We start from the raw sequence: 22,323 nt of genomic DNA, 5'->3' as shown, positions 1-22,323 counted from the left end.
TATATATATGGTTTGGCTGGGAATTGATAAAAGAGATGTATGCATGCTAGGCAAGATTCTCCCACTTGGCTACACTCACAGCTCTAGAGTACACACACACTCACACACGCACACACACATGCATACACACGTTGAACAGAGAATCTCTTCTCACCTTACACTCATCTTCATAAGGGATAACATTGTAGGAAAGCTAGAAGAATTTGGAGAGATAATGACAGTAGCTTCTAGAGTGATTTTTGAATGTAATCTTGTAACGATAGACTTCATTTTTTTCTGGACAAAATAATAATGAAACTAAATTTAGTAGTTTATTTTTAACTATGCAGTGATTATTTTTATATAAAACAGACATACCGATGTTCCATAAAAACTATGAATACTGTTAATTGGAGTGATAGATTTTAAAGGTCATTGGCTTTTTGAGGTCATTGGAAATATGGATGTAAGTGAGACTTCTGTTCAGGTATAATTTTTATTTCACACATACAGATTTATTCTTGTTCAATAAAAGATTATGTAACAGCATATGAAACAGTCTTCATAAGTGTGAGGCTGTTCAGCACATGGACACTGTAGGTGTTTGTCTGAGTTCAGATCCATGACTATGGCATGTTGGTCATTCTAAATGACTTCCAAAGAAAAGATAGCAGAAGTATCCTTATATTTGTCCATACAATTCTGCATTGTTTTGCGTTTCTTTGTTTGTTTACTTGTTTTTTGAGGTACTCAAGAACTGAATGAACTCAGGGCTGTATACGTGCTGGGTAAGTGCTCTATCACTGGGCTACATCCTCAGTTCTCTTCCTACAACTGTTCTATTACATTTTTTTAGGGGAAGTGCAAAGGTATGGCAATGAAAATTCCTAAATGAGACAAGTTTTCAATCAATAATAACTATTAAAAATCACCCAGAAATGTCTAGTGTTTCTATCTGAAGAAAAAAACATACCCATAAATCTGTGATACTCAATTTTTGCCAGAAAGGCTTTTTTTTTTTTTGAAGAAATGGCTAATGCAGTTACTCATAACTGGTCAAAGAGCTGAGTCTACATGAAGAATGCTCAGTTGTGACTGGGTCATCTGAATCAAGGCTCAAGAAGCTTGTAGGAAGGGAGGTTTTAAAGGACGTAAGAATTGAAGGATAGTTAGATGTCTGAAATAGTTCCCTCCTTTGAACTGAGGTTTCCTCCCAGATATACAAAGTTGACCATTTGTTTTAGGTTCTGATTATTATAATGTTAAAACCTTGTGTGTCCTTCCCATGTATTGTTTCTCAGTCTTCTCAATGTTTACTTTCATACCAAGGTTTTCACTGACTTCCACCACTCTGCTTACCATGGCCCGAAGCTCATTTGGATTTTTAGCAAATGGTGCTGTATCATTGGCAAAACACAAGTTATTGATTTGCACACCACCTATCTGTACTCCTATCTCCTCATCCTCCAGGGTTGTTGCTATTATTAATTCCAGGAATATATTAAAGAGTAGTGGTGAGAAGATGCATCCCTGCAAAACTCTTATGATTGTCTTAAATGATTGTCTATTTCAGATGATTTCTATTTCTATGATTATCTACTTCGGATGTCTAGAGGCAGTCAGAGATAGCGAGGGCTGCATTCCAGGCAATAGGAAAGGTTTGGTCAGCAAGAGACATAATAGCAACAACAGGTGTATAAGACACTTGTCTTGAGCTGCCTTCTTTACAATTCTGAAACCGGGACAATGAAACACTCCTCAGAACAGTGGCTTCATGTATTTGAGATGGCATGTCTTGGGAGGATTCTAGGCATCACATGAGGAGATAGGCTGAGCAACGATGTCATTAAGAAACATCTCCATCTACAGAAGAAAGTAAACTAGAGGATGTGGTGAAGGTAGTGCTTGAGTAGATAATGTTAAAATCCTTGTGTGCCCTTCCCATGTATTGTATCTCAGTCTTCGGCCATGTTATGAGAATGGATGATGGCAGATACCCGAGGATATCACTGCATGAAGGAGTGCATGGAATAAGGCAAAGAGAATGACCCAAAAAATGCTGGATAGACAGCATAAAGGAAGATGATGGAAACTTGTATATGACAATAGCAAAAGCATCTAGGACTGCCTAGGATAGGAACAACTGGAGAACTGCCATAAACAGGCTGTTCATGCATGCTTAAGTGCTGTCTGAGGTTTTCTGCCCAGTTCCTCCAGTCATTAAGTCCCAAATAAATCACACAAAGGTCTACATTAACTATAAATTGATTGGCCTAGTAGCTCAGACTTCTTATTAACTCATAACTTATATTAGCCCATTCATTATTCATGTCTATGTTAGCCACGTGGCTTGTTCAGTGAGGCAGTCACATCTTGTTTCTTCTGTGGATGGATCACCGCTGCAGACAAGAACTTCCTTCTTCCCAGAATTCTCCTGTTCTCGTTGACCCAACTCTACTTCCTGTCTGGTTGTTCCGCCTATACTTCCTGCCTGGCTACTGGTCAATCAGCATTTATTTAAAATATAATTGACAGGATACAGACCATTGTCCCTCAGCACTCTGTGTGTCTGGGGCATAAATAATGATGATGGTGATGTAGAGTTGATGGATAAGAAAGAGAGCTGCAAAACGCTGTCTTGTGGACATGGCATGGACAGTGCACCCATCAGTTCACAACAGCTGTGGTGACTTGGGCACAACCTGCAAAAGACACCGCCAGTCTAAATTCCAGCATGGATGGAGGGGCCATGAGGACCTTCCCCTGTAGAAGAGTATTGGCATTGACGAGTGCCGAGGGAAGGAAGCTATTCTCTTTCGAACTTATGACTATTGGTAGGTTGCTTATGTCTCTGTGGACACCACACACCCATTCGCGTTTGGGCAACACTATTCAGGGGTTATCCATAACAATAAAAGAGGAGACTTGGGATATTGGGAGTGAAAAGAGGTAGAGTGATGGGGTGGCTGGAGGGAGCTAATGGTGGATAGTACAATCAAAATATGTCGCACAAATGTATAAAACGGTCAAAGAATAAAAAGGTTATTCTAAAGGAATTTGAAACAATTTAATGATATTTGATATTTATGCATTAAAACATTTCTGAAAGGAAATGGGAGCAGTAGGGCTAAAGGCAAGGAGATGTCTGGGTGGGGCAGCAAGAGGAGTGGAGGGATGTGGCCTGGATGTATTGTATGAGAAAAGAGTAAAGAGAAAAAACACTTTCACATACATTAATTCCTTTAATCATTACTAAAACTCTTGTGAGAAAAACTAGGATAATTTAATATTCTATTTTTTTCAGGCGAAACTAGATCCAGAATATCACATCTCAGTTGCAGACAGGAAGCAGAGAAATCAGGTCAAAACTGGAGTTGCTCAAAAGCTGATGCTAAGTGGTCCATTCTTGTCAATGAGGGCCCATATTCAAAGACTCCATAGCCTTCAAAAACAATGTCACCAGCTAAGGACCAACTGTTCAAATGCGTGCAACTGTGGGCAACCTTTCATACTGAAACCACAATGGCAGTTACTGTTAAATCCTTGAGAAACTAATTTATGCCAATCAAAATGCCTGGGAAACTGAGGTATCCGTGGTGTGGAATCAGTGGAATCAGTGGAATGAGAAAGACCTGAACAGGGATCAGAATTCTTAAAGCTATTTTCATTAGAATATTTTCATCTCTGGTGGAGCTGGCAACAAGATCAAGATCCATCCAAAATCCATCTTTGTTTAATTAAAAAGAAAAAGAAAAGTAGTCAAAATCAACAAAGAAAAAATTTCTAAAGACAAGAGGTTTTTTTTTTTTTTTTTTTTTCCTTAATATGGGGATTGGCTTTGTAGTTCCAGGAGAGCTGGGTTTAGGAGCACCAACATCACATTAACTATCTTTCTGTAGGCCATTCCACTATCATCTTCCGGGGTCATTTGTCTATCTACAGATTTTATCATGTGAATATCTCAGAGGTGTGGGTAAAAGGAAAGAAGACAGAAAGTCGATGCTCCCAGGTGCCAGTGTTTATGACACTCTAATTGTCAGGATAGAGTAGCAAGATGTCGGCAGAGAGAATGTGGCATGGAACACTGAGAGTCCATCAGCATGTCGTAATGAAGATTGCCCCTCCCTCTTCTAATTAGGTTAAAAGGTTTCCCTCCTATGTGATGAATGGGTTCTAAGGCTATTAATGCTCAGGGTGGTTTGGCAATAGTGTTTAGATTCGACCTCTTTTAACTGATCCTTATTAGTTAGGGATACCCTTGGAAAGCAAATCTCCCTTCAGAACTGAATGACTTCCAAAATATCAAGCTACTATAATAAATTGTACTCTTTTGGCTTTTCACTAAAAATTATATTGACTAACATTTTAAATCTTTTATACAGATATCATCCTTTAGATTTTAAGTCCCAACTTCATATACATGTTATAAGTAACTAAATAATGTAAAGCTGAAAGGGATAGGTAATTGGAGTCTGAAACACAAGCGATGACATTGAGATATTTAGAATGGAACAGGAAACATACGAAGATAATAATAATCACAATGAATCTTCTAGAAGGGGGATGTTGTTCTTAGAAACTTTTTCAAGAAACTAGGAAATATGATATATTTGTAGACATATCAGTTGTACACACACATACACATACACAAACACACATGCACAAGCACACACACACACACTGAAAAATGCTACTGCTGGCAAGTATTTATCGGTAGAAATGCAAATTACTGTTAACTTTTGGTAAAACAAACTCAGTTATATGTTACTTCAACTCAGAAACCTCATTTCTGAGAATCTTTTACATAGAAATGAAAACACATCAGTACAGCAATATAGACTCGAAGATGTTTAAAGCATTCTTCATAAGACTCAAAACAAAGGTAGCAATGATTTGAATTATGAATTAAAGATGAATGTTTAAATACATAATGTTATAACCATACTATAGAAGGCATGTACCATTTAAAATATCAATTATATGGCTGAGGAGGTGGCTGGAGACAGAATGCTTGCTTAGCACACACATCACATAGAATCATATTCATTAGTTAGAAAAGGTTTTCCTGAAGAAATTATCGAGACAGAAAGGAAAAAAGTGCAGAGAATAGTATATAATATTTTGGCATTTTTTGTGGCATACAAATGGACAAAAATCTCTTCATAAAAATGTGCACTATATTTTGTTTTTTATTGTGATGTATGTACATAGTTGTATGATTAGTTCATCTGGAAAATTAGAAAGCATATAATGCATATTAATTTCTTAGTGTCCAGGAAATATGATGCTCAACAGAAGAGGACGAAATGGTGAAGACACAGGGAGGAGGAATGGAAACAGTTAAACAAATCTGCACAATAGCACATTCCTGTACTGGTATTAAGAATTATAGGTCAATACTTATATTTAGACTAATCAGGTTCTTAAGATACATGGAGATTGTACTACGCATAGATAGATAATCTTCAACCACTTCAAAAAACTATAGAATATGGCATTTAAATAAATTAGGGTTCTGTTGACATGAGACACAATTGTTCCTTGCAGCACCAGTCTATTCCTGAGAGAGAATGTTGGACACCAAAGACACTCCACTTGGAGCTTGTTTTCTCCTTGAGAAAACTGGCCTTTGTGGGAGGAACTGCCCATGCCTCCACCACTGACAAAATGCACTATGTCTGGATAGGACAAACAGGATACAAGATAAAAGACTGTCAAATCTTGCCAAGACATGGTAGGAGGGTTTTGAAAATTTTCTTGCCTATGAAAATGGTCTTTCAGATATTCTAGACCTTAGCCAAAGTTGGTTGCTCCCATGTTGCAAATGAGACTTTGGGCAAATGTCCAGGTAGCCAGTTGTCTCTGTCATTTATTGCACATTTTGGAAGTTGCTTGATTGTACTTCTTGTTTACTCAAGTAATATTATTTCCCTTCTCAGGTCTTCAATGAGGTTGAAGACTAGATAGCTGTAGTTACATGACTTGGCCAAGCTATTTCTAATACAAGACTTAGACTCCTTAAGATAAGATAATTATTGAAACATTAGTATATGCTTTTTACTTAGCTGATTGTAATTCTAATTTTTATACTTGATATTTGTTCTTACTGTATATAGTTTTGTATTAGGCTTAGAACTCTCTTATTTAGACAAAAGGGGGAGGTGCTCTTTGGGAACTCCTTCAGTCAGTAGCCTTTAAGATACCAGCCCATTTGTGAATTGTCTCTTCTACTATAAAATTGCAACCATAAGGCTTGTGGAAGTGCTCTCTCCTGGAAGTTCCTTTCCCTGTCTGTGAAGAGGACTGTGAAGTGTAAGTCTACTCCTAAATAAATTACCCCTTATTATACTCAGTTCTGAGCTAGTGTGGAATTACCTTCAGTGTCCATCTTGAGAAAACTACTATAAAGAGAGGAGTACAGCTTCAGGGAAACTGTGGTGACAGCTGAGTGAACAGACAGGAGCATGACCATGGGAGATGGAGCAATGAGAAATGAATAAGAGCCAGATTTTGATAAACTATAGTGTAAAGGACATCTCACTGATATGAACAACAATGTGTTCTCAACCAGTTTGTTCCCATTGCAGCACTGAATTTTAACCTACATGTCATTCAAGAGTTCCACTGATTAGCTGTCAATCCGTCGTCCGCCTGTGGGTTGTGACCCCTTTGGGGTTGTAGCATTAGGCAGGCTGAAAACCACTAGATTATTGTCATCACCACTGTCACTGCCTTCACCCTCACCACCATCACAACTGTAATAGTCGACATTATCACAGTCTGTTATGCATTGGAGATTACACTGATCCCAGGAAAACTCAAATTAGGCACCTAGGGCAGACACTATAATTTCCAGGGAAAAAGAAAGGTTCAGAGGTTGGGAATAGTTCATTGATTGCCCTTCCTCCCAAAGATAAAACATGGCAGAATATACACATTTGCTCAGATTCTGTTTTAAATTTGATCTGTTTTGACTGTTTCAAGTTGCTTACGTTGGCCATGAAGATCCATCCTGACTTTGGAATTGGGTTGAAGCTGAAGCCTGCTGAGCCACAAACTGAACACATTATTATCTATGTGAGTTTTCTCTGATATTTTCTTATTTTATTTATTTATTTATTTATTTATTTGTTTGTTTGTTTGTTTGTTTGTTTGTCTCCAGTGAGTAACGAGTTCTCCTTGTGAAAGTTTTTGTGTCGGGTGACATTCACACTCAACTTTACATCCTGATTGCTGTTTTGTTGTGATGATTTTTTTTGTTTAGACAGAACATGTTACAAATGATTCATAGGCATATGTAATACAAAATGAAATTGAATAAAAAGCCAGGAAATGAGGAAATTGAATTAGAAGTCAATGATTAAAAAAAAGAAAACATCCAGCCAAGGAGGAGGTTGGTTCACAGAATAAATCAGGACCCTGTAAAGTTTTCTACATTTGTTAGTGGTTGACCACAGATTTGGCTTTCAGCTCCTCAGCAGTTGAAAGAAAGAGCAAAGCATGACCTGCAGCATTTGGAAGACATGATTATAAGGGAACCCGTGGTTCAAGAGAAATACAACTGTTGCTTGAATTGAGATAGGAAAGACCTACTTTTCCATTGCGGCGTATAATGCTGACAAGAATAGTTTTCATAAGGATCTCACTAAATGTTAGGTACCGTGCTGAACAATTCAATAAGATGCCTTTTGTTAGTACCTTTTTTTTTCTTCTGTTCACAACTAGAGAAACTAAAATAAGAGATGTTAAGCAAGTCACTGAAAGGAATAATTAGTGAGGCCGGAATTTAACAGTTCTGCTGACTCCAAAGCTAGCCTACCACATGGCTTCTGTTGAGCAGTGGCACCTGGATTCAATCCCCAAACATCCTCGAATATTCAACAGAAACTCGCACTACCCGACATAATACAATCCCCACCTCTTTGTCCCGGCCTATCGCTTTGTCTTGTTTTCTCCATAGCACAAGCAGTGATTTTTTTTTTTCTCATTTGCTTGCATTTGATTGTCTGTTTTCCCATCACCCTCAGGGAGCAGAGCGTCAGTGCTCTTGTTTACATGGTTTGCTACTGTATCTCTGAAGTGTATTTGGCAAAGTATAATGTGCGAGGCATTTGGTACTATTTTTAATGAATCTTTCAAGGAGCATGGTTTGGGTCTCCATTCAAACCTTTGCAATTCTTTTTTTTTCTTTCATTTGTTCTTCAGGACAGGGTTTCTCTGTGTAGTGCTGGCTGTCCTAAACTCAATCTGAACACCAGGCTGGGCTCAAACTCAGAGGATCTACTGCCTCTGCCTCCCTCCCACCGCTTGGCTCAAAGTTTTGCAATTCTGTTGCAGATACAACTAATGAGTCTCCAGTCCCCATGACTTATTTTATGTTTCTTAGCAGAAATACATCATATTTTACTTGTCTGTTTTCATCATTTAGATAGCTACAGGTTTTATTTCATAAAAACTATTCTTAAGATATAGATGATAACAATCCTTGTCACACATGAAAAATTCTTTATTCATTTGCCTGCAACCAATGATTGCTGTTTTTGAAAACTTAAATCCAAAGCCTTGCCTATGAGCTCATTCAAGTTTATGTTGTGCTATTCACTATCTAGTGTTCATTTTTTAAAACACAGAGCATCTTTAAAAAGAGAAAGAGATTAAGTAAATGGTTTAAAATGCAAAGAAACATCCTGAACTTCTGGAGTGAACACACCAATACCAGTTCATGTTTTCATGTAGGAAAAATAAAAACACTGAATAGTGCATCTTCTATGGGTTGGAAATTGGGCACGGAACACTTAGAGAATTCTGTGGACTAGAGGTACCCAAGTATACTTGGATCCCTAATCTATTCTGTATAATTACTTGGTTATGTCTAACGCACATGGTCCAGGAAACCCGCAGCCGTGCTATGCTGATATATAAGCCCAGAGTTCTGGAATTCTCATTAGTTGACTCTGGAATTCTTTTTGCAGAGTGGATTTTTGTAATCATGAACTCTGCTCATGAACATTTGACCTATCCCTCAGAGGGGAACACTTTGTTCCGTCCTTTCTCTATTTGAAGTTCTTCTTTCGTGTCCCATTGTAGCAGTTCAAAAAGACTTGTAAAATGTAGGCTAGATTGAAAGTATGGACTTGGCCTTTCCTCTCCTTTTCCTGATTTTAAAAAGTCAAATTATGGCAGCTGAATAAAAAAAAAGAAACAACATGGGATAGAAACGCTAACCGAATTAGACTTTCATCTTTCAAAAAACAAAAATGTGGAAAATATCTAAATTTTAAGATTACTGCTAATCTCTTGTATGAAAAGACAATCATAAATGACAAAAGATATAAGTTTTTATTTCTGAAGCCATTATGACCCAACAGGTAGATTCAGCAGTGAAAAGAACCAAATGATTTGAAGGTAATTTATATAAATAATCCAAGAAAGAATTTTTCTTCTTAGTTCATAGGAAATTGGTAAATAAACATTTTCAACCTTTCTCTATTATTTTCTTTTTTTCTCTTCTGGTTTCTTATTTCCTTTCATCATTTCTTTTTCCTTCTTTGCCTCTGTCTTTCTAGATATAGGATTGTCAAGTATGTGCCCATGCCCAGCCTCTTTTCTGAAGCACCCGACAATTATCATGGCTTTGTGATAGCTTTGTGTAGGGGGCTGGATATGGTGTCTGGTTTATAAAGATAATTCTGTCACCAATATTCCTTACCTTGGCTTGATGGCTTTGCTCTGTCATTTGGCCACTGTCATCAATATCTTTCTTTACAAACTCTAATAATTAAATTAAAATCCGATTGTTCCCCCCATATGAGAAAGTGAAGAGAACCCCATCTAAAAGCTTTTCTATTCAATTTCCACATTGGTCTGTTCCTCTTGGCAGGTGTTTCCTTTAGGACAAGTGCCTTTCTCTATTATTGCTGGGCTCCAGACTCACTAAACTGCATCAATTGTTATAACAAATAATAATAAATACATGAGGTAATGATTAGAACCCATGCCTTACATCCCTCTGTACCTGCTGATCTTCCATCATCTAGGTTCTCAGTCTCTAGAGTACCAACAACACTACAGGGCAAAACATAACCAGAAGATCTGCCCTGATTATATTAAGCACTTTGGAGGGAAGCAATGCATAAAAAGGTCAAGAAGTCAGTCTTGCCTTTGTAAGAGAGCTTGCCTCTTGATAACACCCCTACTCTTCCATAGCGACTAGGAAGATGGTTGGAAAAATGTCCGTCATAAATTTCTAAAATCTTCTCCTGAACCCCTGGCCCAAGGACGCTTTATATCCCCCAATGTCTAGGAGCTCGAGGTCCTAGATTACTTTGCTGTTGGTTTGAATCTCAGTTGCATTATCCAGTATCCAGTATTTCAATCTGTTTTGCATGGGAGAGTGTACGTACGTAGTTATGTTGTTATTATTTATTGTGTCTTTACCACCTTGTACCCTTCCCTCAGATAAGCTCATCAGATATGCACAATAAGGACTTAACAGTTTATATATAGAGAGAGCCCTATATTAATCATACATGTCATTTCTATTATTCCTTTTGGGGGGTATCTGATTTAAGTCAGAGAATATGTTGTGAATGTCAGTGCGTTCAATGCTACTATACAACTCTCATGTTTAACCTTCACTGCAAATTTGGCTGGATTTAAAATCACCATGGAAACACACTTCCAAAAAGGGGTAACTGAAAATGAAAGACTCTCCATGAAGGTGAGTGGCATCATTCCATGGGTCGGGGTTCTGGAGGGAATCCAAAGAAGAAAGAATACGGAGCCCAGGGCATTTCTCACTCTGCCTCCTGCCTGTGTGTGTGATGGGAGCAGTTGCTTCACATTCTGTCCCAAGGACTCCCCCACCCTAGTCAACTCTCCAGCCTAACTGGGACACAAAGTTAAATCTTTCCTTACTTGTTTTTGCCATGTGTTTTGTCATAAGAAATGAGAAAGTAATACAATCATGGACTTTTTCATCAGTTGCCAGAAACGATGACTTAGAAAGGCACCTATGATATTAAGCAAAACTCCCAAATTTTATGTATCAGATGCCATAAATGTATTAAAATAATTTATATGTATGAAAATATGTATATTCATCTCTATCTCTGTGTGAGAATAATTTTTAGATCTCTAGACATTTTTTAATTCTCCTCTTTGTTCTCTAAATATTTCATACCTTCATGAACACAATACAGACACACACACACATACACACACACATACACACACATTCGCTTTTTGTGATTGGGGCAACATATTGTGAATTTATTCTCAGTCCATAAGGGAACTCAGTACAGTTAGAGAGTGAGCTTCCTCTTTCGTGTGATAAACGATTGCACCAACTCTCCCAAGACTTCAGTCATCCTAATATTGAGTTTGTATGATCCAAAACAAGCAGATGCGACGAGGAATCCAGTGTGCTAACATCATTGCCGAAGCTTAGCATCGAACGTTTTCAAAAATTGTTCCAGATCATCCTTGCCGCTTTAATAGTCAGAAATGGAGAAAAGCAACAGACGGTGACAGTGTGACTGCCGGGATGCCAAGCTCGAGGAGGGAGCTTTCTCCTTTGAGACTGTTCTGTAAGGATATCGTAATATCTGTGGATATCTGAGCAGACAGCTTTACAAAATGCAAAGATTGGGGATCAAGATGGAGATGGTTATGTAAGAGCTTAAAATTTAATCGAAAGCATTGACATTAGACTAAGAGCAAATGTTGAACCGCATTCCTGAAGCGAATTTCTATTTCTAGACCTTTTCAGAACTAAAACCTGACACTGTTTTGTTTTTCATCCTCTGTGGATCAAGTCCAGTAGCTGTGAATTCTGGAAACGAGCTAAGCAGTCCATCAAATGCTTATTTTACATTCATCTTTTCAGCTGTTAAGATATTAAAAAGGGGAGGGTTGATGGTCTTAGCTTCTACTTGAAGTGGGGAGAAAAAAATATAAAAGAGAGACCACATGTTGAAGGAGCCATTGAAGCGCCTCAGTAGAGAAAGCTATTGCTGTGCATGTCTGGGCTCCTGATCTTCACCCCTGAAGCCATATAAAGGTGGAAAGAAAGAACCATAGCCACAAGGTTATCCTTTGTCCTCCAGAGGCCTGCTGTGACATTCTTGCCCCGGACACGTGCACATATGTGTAATAAAACACATTTTAAAAGCCTATGGTGGTCAGTGATTAAGACTAAAATGATCTTATTTTCTTGATAAAATAATTTGCTTACAACCTTTTGAATTGTTGACCTTTTGCTATCAGTTTGTTTTTCATCCGCTAGTCAATGTTTAAGCCCTACTATGGGCCAGTTACTTGAATAGACACCGGAGATATGGAAGGAATGAGATAGAAAAATCCAACATTTTAGAAGACATATTTTGGTTGCAGAATTAAGTGACATAAAAAATATTAACTAGATGGTCAGAGATACTATAAAATTAAAGTTATGCAGGGAAGTAGAGAAGGGTATCGTTGGAGGCTTTTATTTTAAATAAAATAATTTGCAACATTCTCACAAAGATATAAGATAGTCCCTTTTCTTAATAATGAGATATGATCTGAGTTTTTATATTCTTTCATACCTTTCTGTACCTAAAAATGATCCAAGATGTCTGTTTAAAATTTACATAATAAAATAAATTAGCAGAAATTTATGATAAAGATAAAAGATGTGACTTTAAAAGTCACTCTTAACCTCATTGTCCATAAGAACCGCATGCTGATATTTGTCACGCATGAAACTGAACACTTTTATTGATCGTCCACTTTATCCTAGACCAATATTTTCAGGAAATGCTTTCTAGGAGGGAAACTACCAAAGACCGAGCTCCGGACCTAGAAGCAGGTTTGCAAAAGGGCAGAAAGAATACCAGAGCAGTTTGTACAGAGGGAGAGAAGAACACAGAGGCCCAGGCATGAGTGTCATGGCATGTGATACTTCCCAGCTGCCCCAAGTTACCAGACTCTCCAAAATACTTGAATTCACAGATTCCTGGGACCCTTCCCCAAACCACAGACTTGGTGGGCTGAGCTTAGGGAATCAAGGACCCCAGGTCATATGAGACCAAACATGGCAATGTGCTTGAACTTTATGTCACTGGCGATGTGTGTGTGTGTGTGTATGTGTGTGTTTGTGTGTGTGTGTATGAGGGTGGTGCATGTGTGTGTGTGAATGTGGCACATGTAATGACTGAAGAGGGAATGATTAGTGGCTGTCACCAGGATGCCACAGCAACACAAGGGAAAGAGGAAAAAGGCTAAACTGGAGAACAATGGCAATTGTTTTATTATTGCTACAGTTTTGCTGTAACAATTAGGTAATATTTACATCATTCTTTCTTTTTGTTGAAAATAGATTTTTGTCTCAGGAAAGACAAATTTTTATCCTGATTATGTTTCCCCCCTTCCTCTATTCCTGCCCGTTCTTCCCCATGCTGCCTCCAATCCTAATCACCCCCTTTCTGTCTCATTAGAAAACAAACAGGCTTTTAAGGAATGATAAAATATAATAAGATAAGGCAAAAAACTAATGAACACATTGGAATAGAAGAAAACAAACAGAAGGAAGAGAGCCCAAGAGAAGGCACAAGAATCAAAGATCCACTCATTTCCACACTCAGGAATCCCATAAAAAACACTAAACTTGTAGCCACCACGTGTGTGTGTGTGTGTGTGTGTGTGTGTGTGTGTGTGTGTGTGTGTGTGTGTAAAGGACCTGTAGGGCAAGAAGAGAGAAGGAAAAAAATCATAATAAAAAATATTTTTTTTTAAAAAAAGGAACAGTCTCTGATACCATATTACAAGACAAGGAGCCACCAAAGATGCAGCTGAGTTTGGTTTCTGCTGGTCATCTGCTGCCGGACATGAGGCCTATCCTTAAGTTTAGTTTGTTTCCCAAGTACGACTCCCTTGGAGAAAACCCAGTTTTCATTTGCCAGGTTTTCAATTGGAGATAGCTTCTGGGTGAGGGGTGGAGGCACACGCTCACTGCTTTCAGTTCTAGGATCCCTTTTGTCGCAGATACAAGTAGGCCCTGTATTTGGATCAAACTTTTTCACAGATTTGCCTACCCTTAACTCAGGAACAAGCCCTGATCTTTGTTTCCCCTACTCCCTGAGCCCTGTTTGCATCCAACCCTAAATTTATTTGGCATCACGAAATATATAGGCTAAAGGAAGTTTCATGAATGAGGAATGTTGGTGGTATATAATGTAACAGTCTTAACAGGTTAAGCTAAAAGCACAGCCCTTGTCATTAGCAAACAGACCTGATGTTGGCACACATTCTCAGCCCCTTACCTTATTCCTACACCAGAGTGGATTTATTCTCTCTATGAAGAATTGTTGCTGAGTTTTCAGGGTGATCTTTGTCATCTGTCTTGTGTAGAAATCATCCCTGGGACTAAAGTTCTGAGTCTGTCTGTTTTCAGTGTTTCTTCCAGGGTACTCTGTGAGATCATAAAAATTCTGCACTTAAGGCTTAGGGAACATTGACAAAGATTGTCAGAGCCAGAGGACTGGGGAATTTGTTGTAGAATTGTGTCTTCTAGGTGTGTCAGAAGCTACCCCCATAAAGTCTCACCAACATAACTGCTTGTACATGAGCTGAACAAGGGCAACAGTAATTGACATACTAACATGTCAATGTGGACAGAAGAAAGTCCCTGAGGCATCAACCCTACACAAAGAACTACAGGAAATGAAGGAATTATGGGGGAGGGGGAGAAATAGTCTCCCCTGGGGAGAAGCACAGCAACTGGTTATCAAACACCATCTGGTCATCCCTAAAGACACATACATACACACAAGGGACATTATATAGACTGACAAGGTTGCATTTATGTGTTTAGGAACCCCCCCAAACACAACCCAATTTCACTAATGAAAATGTAGCTATGAATTTGAAAGAGAGCAAAAATGGGTATATGAAAGGATTTAAGAAAGATAAAAAAGGAAGGGGAATGATGTAACTATATTATAATATCAAAAAGTAAAAAAAAAAAACCAACAACATAGAAACTCATATTATCTGTGTTACCACACACTGAACTGTTTGTGGGGTATGTTCCACCTTTGCTGTTTTAATAGTGTCCACATTTTATCACAAGCACCCTCCCTCCCATATGTGGCTTCTAGGCTTTTAGGGAAAGCCCTGGGAGTAGAGCCTATCTATGGGTTGAGGTGATGTAATGAATTCATTATCATCATCTGGTGTCAAATTCTTCAAGATCAGAAGAAGCCCAAGGTACTATTGAAAGCTGTGAGACATTTCACTTGCCTAAGTATGAGTCTGCAGGGACACAGCTCAAGCTATTTAAAAGAAAGAAGATAATTATTCTGGGCATAGGCTACTCCAGGGAAGGCTGGGCTGGGCATTCATCCCATCCCTTTGATATAGGTATGAATAATTTACATTGATATGGATTTTGCTTTAGTGATTTAAATTTAAGATTAATTTTGTAATGTATATAGATTGTTAATGAATAATCATTAATAATAATTAAGTTTGTAGTCATGTTAGTTAAGATTTTCTAGATGTACATAGATATATTTTAGATAGGCATTATTCATATTTTTCAAAGATTATAGAATATGGCATTTTAAAATGTTTTAATAACTTAGGACTTTTCATGACAATGAGACACTCTGCTCCTGGCAGCACCAATCTACTTCAAGAGGAAGATGGGCATCGAAGAGGATCCTTATGGAGTTTGATAGCCATTTGGGCAAGAAACTGCTCTTGCCTGGACTATTGCATAAACTGGACACAGAGAACCCGCAGAGAGAGGACTGCTGAACTTGCCTAAAGGTGAGATGATCTTTCGGGGTTCCTGATTCATGAAAGAGTCTGCGAGACATTCTTCAGGACAAGCAGATAGTGACTGCCTTTGAAAGTTCCTGCTTTGTGGAAATGTCTGCTGGAAACTCCGAAGATGGATGCCCCAACGGTACAGAGGAACTTTTGGTGACTGTCCAGGCAGCGAGATGTCTCTGTCATTTCTAGAATATGAGAGTTTGCTTATTTCTTATTTGCTTAGGTAATATTGTATCTTTCTGGACTCTTTGATGGAGTTAAAGAATAGTTAGTTATAGTTATAGTTTTTCTTAGTTATGATGTAGATTATTGTAATTTTTACTTGATAACTGCTTTGTTATATGTAATTTTGCTCCGTTAAAGTTATAGCCTTCTTTTTTTTTTGTTTAAACAGAAAAAGGGGAAGTGATGTGGGAGTGTCATATATCAATCTGTTGATTTCATTGGCTGAGCAATAAAGAAACTGCTGGCTCTGATAGGTTAAAAGATAGGTGGGCGGAATAAACAGGATAGGATGCTGGATGGAAGAGGAAGTGAGGTCAGACTCTGCTCTGCTCCCGGAGAGAAGCCATGCTCAGCTCTCCTGGGTAGACTCGACAGCTCTGCTCTGGAGCAGAGACACCATGATGGACGGAGGCTAGAATCTTCCCGGTAAGCGCACCTTGGGTGCTTACAAACAATCATTAGAAATGGGCTAGTCCAGGTGCGAGAATTAGCCTGTAAGGGCTAGAGTTCATTGGGCCAAGCAGATCTTAAATGAATACAGTTTGTGTGTTGTTATTTCGGGCATGAGCTAGCCAAGCGGCCGGGGTGTTGGGGACGCAGCCCCGCCGCTCCTATTTCAACATCCCTTCAGCCCTGGATTCAACCATACATGAAGTGTGATGTCCTACAAAAGTATACGTACTTGAATCATTACATAATATTAGTTTGTGTTGGATTATTGGTCAATTGAAAGAAAATATTTATCTGGACATAGAGGAATTTCCGCCAGTCCAGACAGACATCAAGCCTATCTTCTGGAATGTTCACTGCACAGGCATAAAGTTCTGATTAAGTCAATTTGCCCATTGAAAATGATAGAATTATTTTCCATGTCACACAACATGGTAAATGTTACAAAATCTATTTCCCGTAGTAAAGCCATAATGATAACTTCACATCACACCTAAGGATTTCTTTACAAGATAAGCCTTGCAAGCGAGTCTGAAGGAGCATGAGCAGAGGTGAGCCTAAAATCAGGGTTCAGATGTCAATGAAAGCCAGTTATCCAAACTTCTCAGAAATTCTGTAACTTAAATTTCTTAAAAGAGTATTTGTAACAGCGGTCATACAGCACATAAAGACACATAAAGCACCAAAAGAAAGTTACAATTTCGTTGGTGCATTTAAAAGCAATTTTTTTTCCAACAAAATACTTGCAAACCAAATTCAGGAGCACATCAAAAAGGCCATTCACCATGATCAAGCTACGTGCATTCCAGAGATGTGGGATGGTTCAATATATGTTCATCAGTAATTGTTATAAATTATGTAACTGGAATCAAGGACAGAAATTACTTAGTAGTCTCAACAGAAACAAAAGGCCTTTGACAAAATGCAGCATCCTTTCATATTAAAAGACCGAAAGAAACTTGGAATATAAGAAACATATCTCAGCATAACAAAGGCTTCAAATGGCATGCCTGTTACCAAAAATAAAACAATAAACCCTTTTAACTTTTCAAAGAGCTGAGTTTTTAACTTTTCTAAGTGACTGATAGTGTTTAGTCACAGATATCAACCTGTCACCCTCCACAAAGGATCCAGGGATATCAAGAGTATTGAGGAATTTCATCTTCTGGATTTGTCATGGTTGTGGCACAGTGAACCCACAGCAGCTGGAGTTACTTATACACAGGACCTACACTACACAGCAGGCCAGTTAAAAAGTCAAACACAGTGATGGTGGTGACAGCGCTGGGGACCTCACTTCAAGAGCTGATGGCTTCTAAGGGGTGGGAGAGTCACTTGTCTTTGGGGACTGGCCACTGTAGGTAGCCCATACCCTAGTGGATGCCTTCACAGCCACGTGCACATGTGCACCCCTATAGACTCAGTGGGCTAAAAATTGAAAATGAAAATAGAAAACACAGACAAGAATTGTCAGGAGAATGTTTGAGGCGAGGTATCCATAGGGAAATTGGAAAGAAAGTATGGGGTAGACAAAGTCAAATTGTGTGTGTGTGTGTGTGTGTGTGTGTGTGTGTGTGTGTGAAATTTCCAAAGAACAATCAAAATATATTAAAAGAAATAAGCAGTAGAAAGTCCACCTGAGTGCTGGTCTTGGTAAGTGGGATCTGAGAAAGAAACCACAGCTTTCTAGAAATCTCATAGAGTCCATTTTGGCTTCCAGAGATTCTTGTGTGTTATGGAAATTGTCCCCCACATACCATTCTTCCTTCTTCTCACTTCCATTGCTTCCCCACCTTCTTTCTCTTTCCTTACATCATGCCTACCCTGTGAAATAGGCTGCAGTCTCCCTACCCACAACTCTTTACACTGGTGCTATAATAGCCCACATCCATGTATTCCAAAGAGGAACTTGCTCCCAATTTTCTCAGCCTTTTGGCCAGGTCAAGCTATTTTCCATTCAATAACATATGCCTAGCTGGAAAAACCTAAACCTAACTCCATCCCACTACCTGCACTCATGCTTCTAGGGTCCCTTCTTCCTGATATGCAGCCCAGTGGACTGACAAGCATCCTGGGGATCCAGTGATAAGAGCCATGGAACTTCTAATGCACATTTGGCAAAAAGACTACATCGTACATCAGCAGTGACTTCGGGCCATTCATCTTCCCTCTATATTGTGTTTGCGCAAAAAACAGCATCTTCTCTGAGTTTCTGGAACATAATTAGCATTTTTAGGATAAATGTATCCATTGTGTTGTCTTTTCCACAGAACAAACAAACTATAGATTTTCTCAATTACAGAAGAAAGATAAAATAGGAAAAAATTCATTTGTGGACAAATATCTTAAGACATTTTTTGTGGTACTAATTAGAAATCAGGAGGGGTGGCCATGCTTAAATTTCTCAGTCTAAACCTGATTATCAATACCATCAGAAATAAGAGCACTCAATACAGCCTGGCGGTGATGGTGCATGCCTTTAAACCCAGCACTCAGGAGGCAGAGGCAGGTGAATTTCTGTGAGTCCAAGGTTAGCCTGGTCTACAAAGATAGTACCAGGACAGCTAGGGCTATTACATAGAGAAATTCTGTCTCAAACAAAAAAGATGAACACTCAACAAATATTGGAGGATAGGAATTCTTATCATCTGATTGGGAACTCTTAGAAGTTATACATAAATTTTATAGGTTAATTATACAGCTTTTAACATTTCAATAAAATACTTCAATTGTTCACTCAGTTAAAGGGACTGCTACTTCTTAGTACTGCTCAATTACACTTATCAAACCCCACAATAATTCATCAGTGCTACTGAAATACTCCCTAAGCAATGAAGTCCAGATCAGTATATGCATGCAGTGTATCAATGTCAATTTAGATGTGTTTTAAACATACACACATAGATGTAAATCTTATACACACAACACAAAGCTATCTCAGCAAGAACATTAAACTGCTGAATATTTTTTACATTATTCATGCTCTATTCTTGAAATGTTTTTCTGTAAAGAAGGTCTCTCAAACTTGCTCATTTTTACGTGTATGTCACACTCTGTTTTTGAAGAAGCTGATATTATTGATTTATACGAAAATAACCCCAGCTCTGCAGTTTCCTTGGAAATTACCATGTGATAAGTAGTGCAAGAGTTTTACACAAATGGTTCTGGCAATCAGTGTGGCTAGAACTCAACCTGTATCATCGTGAGACAAAGCCTGGCTTCTTAAATCCCTCAAAGAGAACTGACCTGGCAGAATTCATAATTTGTGCTTTTTGTTGTCTATACTATAAAATTAGCTAGATAGTATATGGAATTAAAAAAACAGATCAAGCTTCTTTAACTGTACTTCATAGTAACTTAAGTATTGATGAATATGGGGATATGGTAATCAAGAGCATTAGATGGCCATTTCCAGATACAGAGACACCATTAATATCGTTCATCCTCAGCAGATGGTACGTGATTCTCACCCTCTACACACCTGTTAGTCATGAAAAGGTCAAGTCTTACAGGAGATCAAGCAACCTGCATGAAAACTTCTTCTTTACGGTCTCATTTTGCGATTTCTGTTATTTGTTGTTTTTATCACTGGCATCTTTCCCCCAGACATTTCCCAAGCAGGATCAAAGCCTGTCTCATGTCTCTCCTTTTCTAGATATTATAAATGAGAGTTGGGTTAGATAAATACTCAACACACGTTGAAAACACCAATGAATGGGTCTTTGATTACTAACACTGAAAAAAAGTTTACTATATATATATTATGTAAAAGTAAAGAAAAGAAATAAGAGCATGTTAGATTTAATCATGCTACAAGTGGGAGTTGTCACAGTGTAGACAGTTTCATAAGCTTATGTTGGCTCCCACAGTCAAATTACGTGAAATTTAACAGAAATTTAATAACATTTAGTTGCAGATTTGAAGGAGTTTTGCTTCTATCATAGTTTTAAAATTAGGATTTAAATTAATTCCAAATACAATATGGTATTTTTATTCATGTCCATTGTGTATAGCCATCAACTATTTTGAGAGGGTTTTTTTTTTGGCTATGTAGCCCAGGTTGACTTTGAACTCATTGCAATCCTCCTGCTTTAGCTTCTAAGTGTTACAGTTTTAACATAGATAACACCAGTATGAGAGAGTATACAGTATACAAAGAGATTTAACCTCAATAAATTTTCATATAATACTTTCACAAATTGAAAAACTCTGGCTGGGTTATCTAGTCTACTAGGATCATTGTATCATGTAAATGTTGATGTTCGTCCAGTGATATTAGGAATATTATTATAGATCACTGCCTCCCAACCATTGTTATTTACTTTAGCAACAGAACACTACTTATTAATCTCCTTACAAGCACTCTCTCTTTAATTGTTTATTCTTTTGTTACAACTTGAGTCAAGGGACAAGAGAAACTTTGGTAAGTGCTACTTATTTACATGAACTGATAATAGACCTATCTTTTAAGATTATCTTACAGAGGGCAGGAGGCTCTGTAGAGGATACAGTCTACTGTAGCTGTAGCTTCCTAAAATGATCTCTAGTTCTCAGTTAATATTTGTTATGCACTATACATTAGGTTGTGAGCATAGGACAGAAAGAAATTTTCTAATTTCATCGGGGGGGGGAGAATAATAAGCAGAAATAAGAGAAAATGAGAAACGCTATGGTAAATAATTATTGAGACCCATGCTAAATATTCACAATGAGTCTTTTCTTTCAATGTCAGCCACAGAAAGGAACAACAGTTCAATCTCAGCATCATTATCAACACCAAGATCAGCATCAATGGGACACTGGTTAACTTGGTACTCACCATCACAATTACATTTGCTGCCGGAATTGGGAGATTTTCTATTTCAAGATCTTGACCGGATGCAGCCAACAGATTAAGAGACGGGTCATATGCAGGTCTAGGAAATGCTGAGTTGACAATTTGGTGACGTTTGCTTATTTGAACTTCAGAAGGGGAATGGTAGCTATGTTTATATGCCTCTTGAGCTATGTCCAGGCTCTTCTCAATATCTTGTGAATGGCGATAAATGAACACCGGCTTCCAACTCTTCTTTGGACGACTAGCCAAGAAGTGATCATTATTTCCTGAAGAACATCCTACAAGATATAAGAGTCAGAAATAAAATAAAAGATCCTATCCAGAAAAACATGTAGACTAGCTATGTTTTTTGGGTATGCATGTAAGTGTACATGTGTGTGTGTGTGTATTTATATATGTACATGTACCTGTGGGTGCCAAAGGATAACATTGGGTACCTTCCTCTATAGCTCCCCACCACATCTTTTGAGACAGAATCTCTCACTGAACCTAAACTCATCAATTCAGTGAGATTGGTAGACCAGCAAACACCAGCAAAGACCAGCAGTCTTCCTGCCTCTGTCCCTCTAGAGCTATGATTATAGGCATGCCATCCACTCCCGACTCTTTATGGCTGTGTCAGGAATCTAAATTCAGCTCCTTTTCCTTGAGCAGCAAGTATTTTACTAACAGAGGCAACTCCACGGTGTCCCTTCCTTCTTTTATGTACTGCTACAACACTATGTAGATTTGTATATTTGGATGACATGTCTGCTTCTCAAATGCTAAACATTTATATTGTTCCTTAAGCTTTCTCTTATTTTGATGATAACCATATATACATAATTATGTTATATATTACTTTATATAAATTATTAATGCACAAATTTTTATCCTATGTTTATAGTTTTTTAATTTTTATTTATTTATTTATTTATTAAAGATTTCTGTCTCTTCCTCACCGCCGCCTCCCCTTTCCCTCCCCCTCCCCCAAACAAGTCCCCCTCCCTCGTCAGCCCAAAGAGCAATCAGGG

At 38.1% G+C, this 22,323-nt stretch overlaps 1 protein-coding gene across 1 annotated transcript in view; it reads right to left on the bottom strand.

Moving 5' to 3' along the window:
• Ptprr (protein tyrosine phosphatase receptor type R) overlaps nucleotides 1-22,323 on the bottom strand; it is a 242,383-nt gene that overhangs the window by 202,991 nt on the left and 17,069 nt on the right. The window contains exon 2 of the mRNA XM_050135577.1: nucleotides 21,293-21,588. Coding sequence (XP_049991534.1) covers nucleotides 21,293-21,588 — 296 coding nt within the window. The remainder of the gene's footprint in view (nucleotides 1-21,292; nucleotides 21,589-22,323) is intronic.

Source organism: Alexandromys fortis, unplaced genomic scaffold, assembly GCF_014885135.2.
Source record: "Alexandromys fortis isolate MF-2015 unplaced genomic scaffold, M_Fortis_MF-2015_v1.1 scaffold_24, whole genome shotgun sequence".
Lineage (NCBI taxonomy): Eukaryota > Metazoa > Chordata > Mammalia > Rodentia > Cricetidae > Alexandromys > Alexandromys fortis.
The sequence above is the reverse complement of the archived record's forward strand: the minus strand, read 5'-3'. Positions and strand labels throughout refer to the sequence as shown.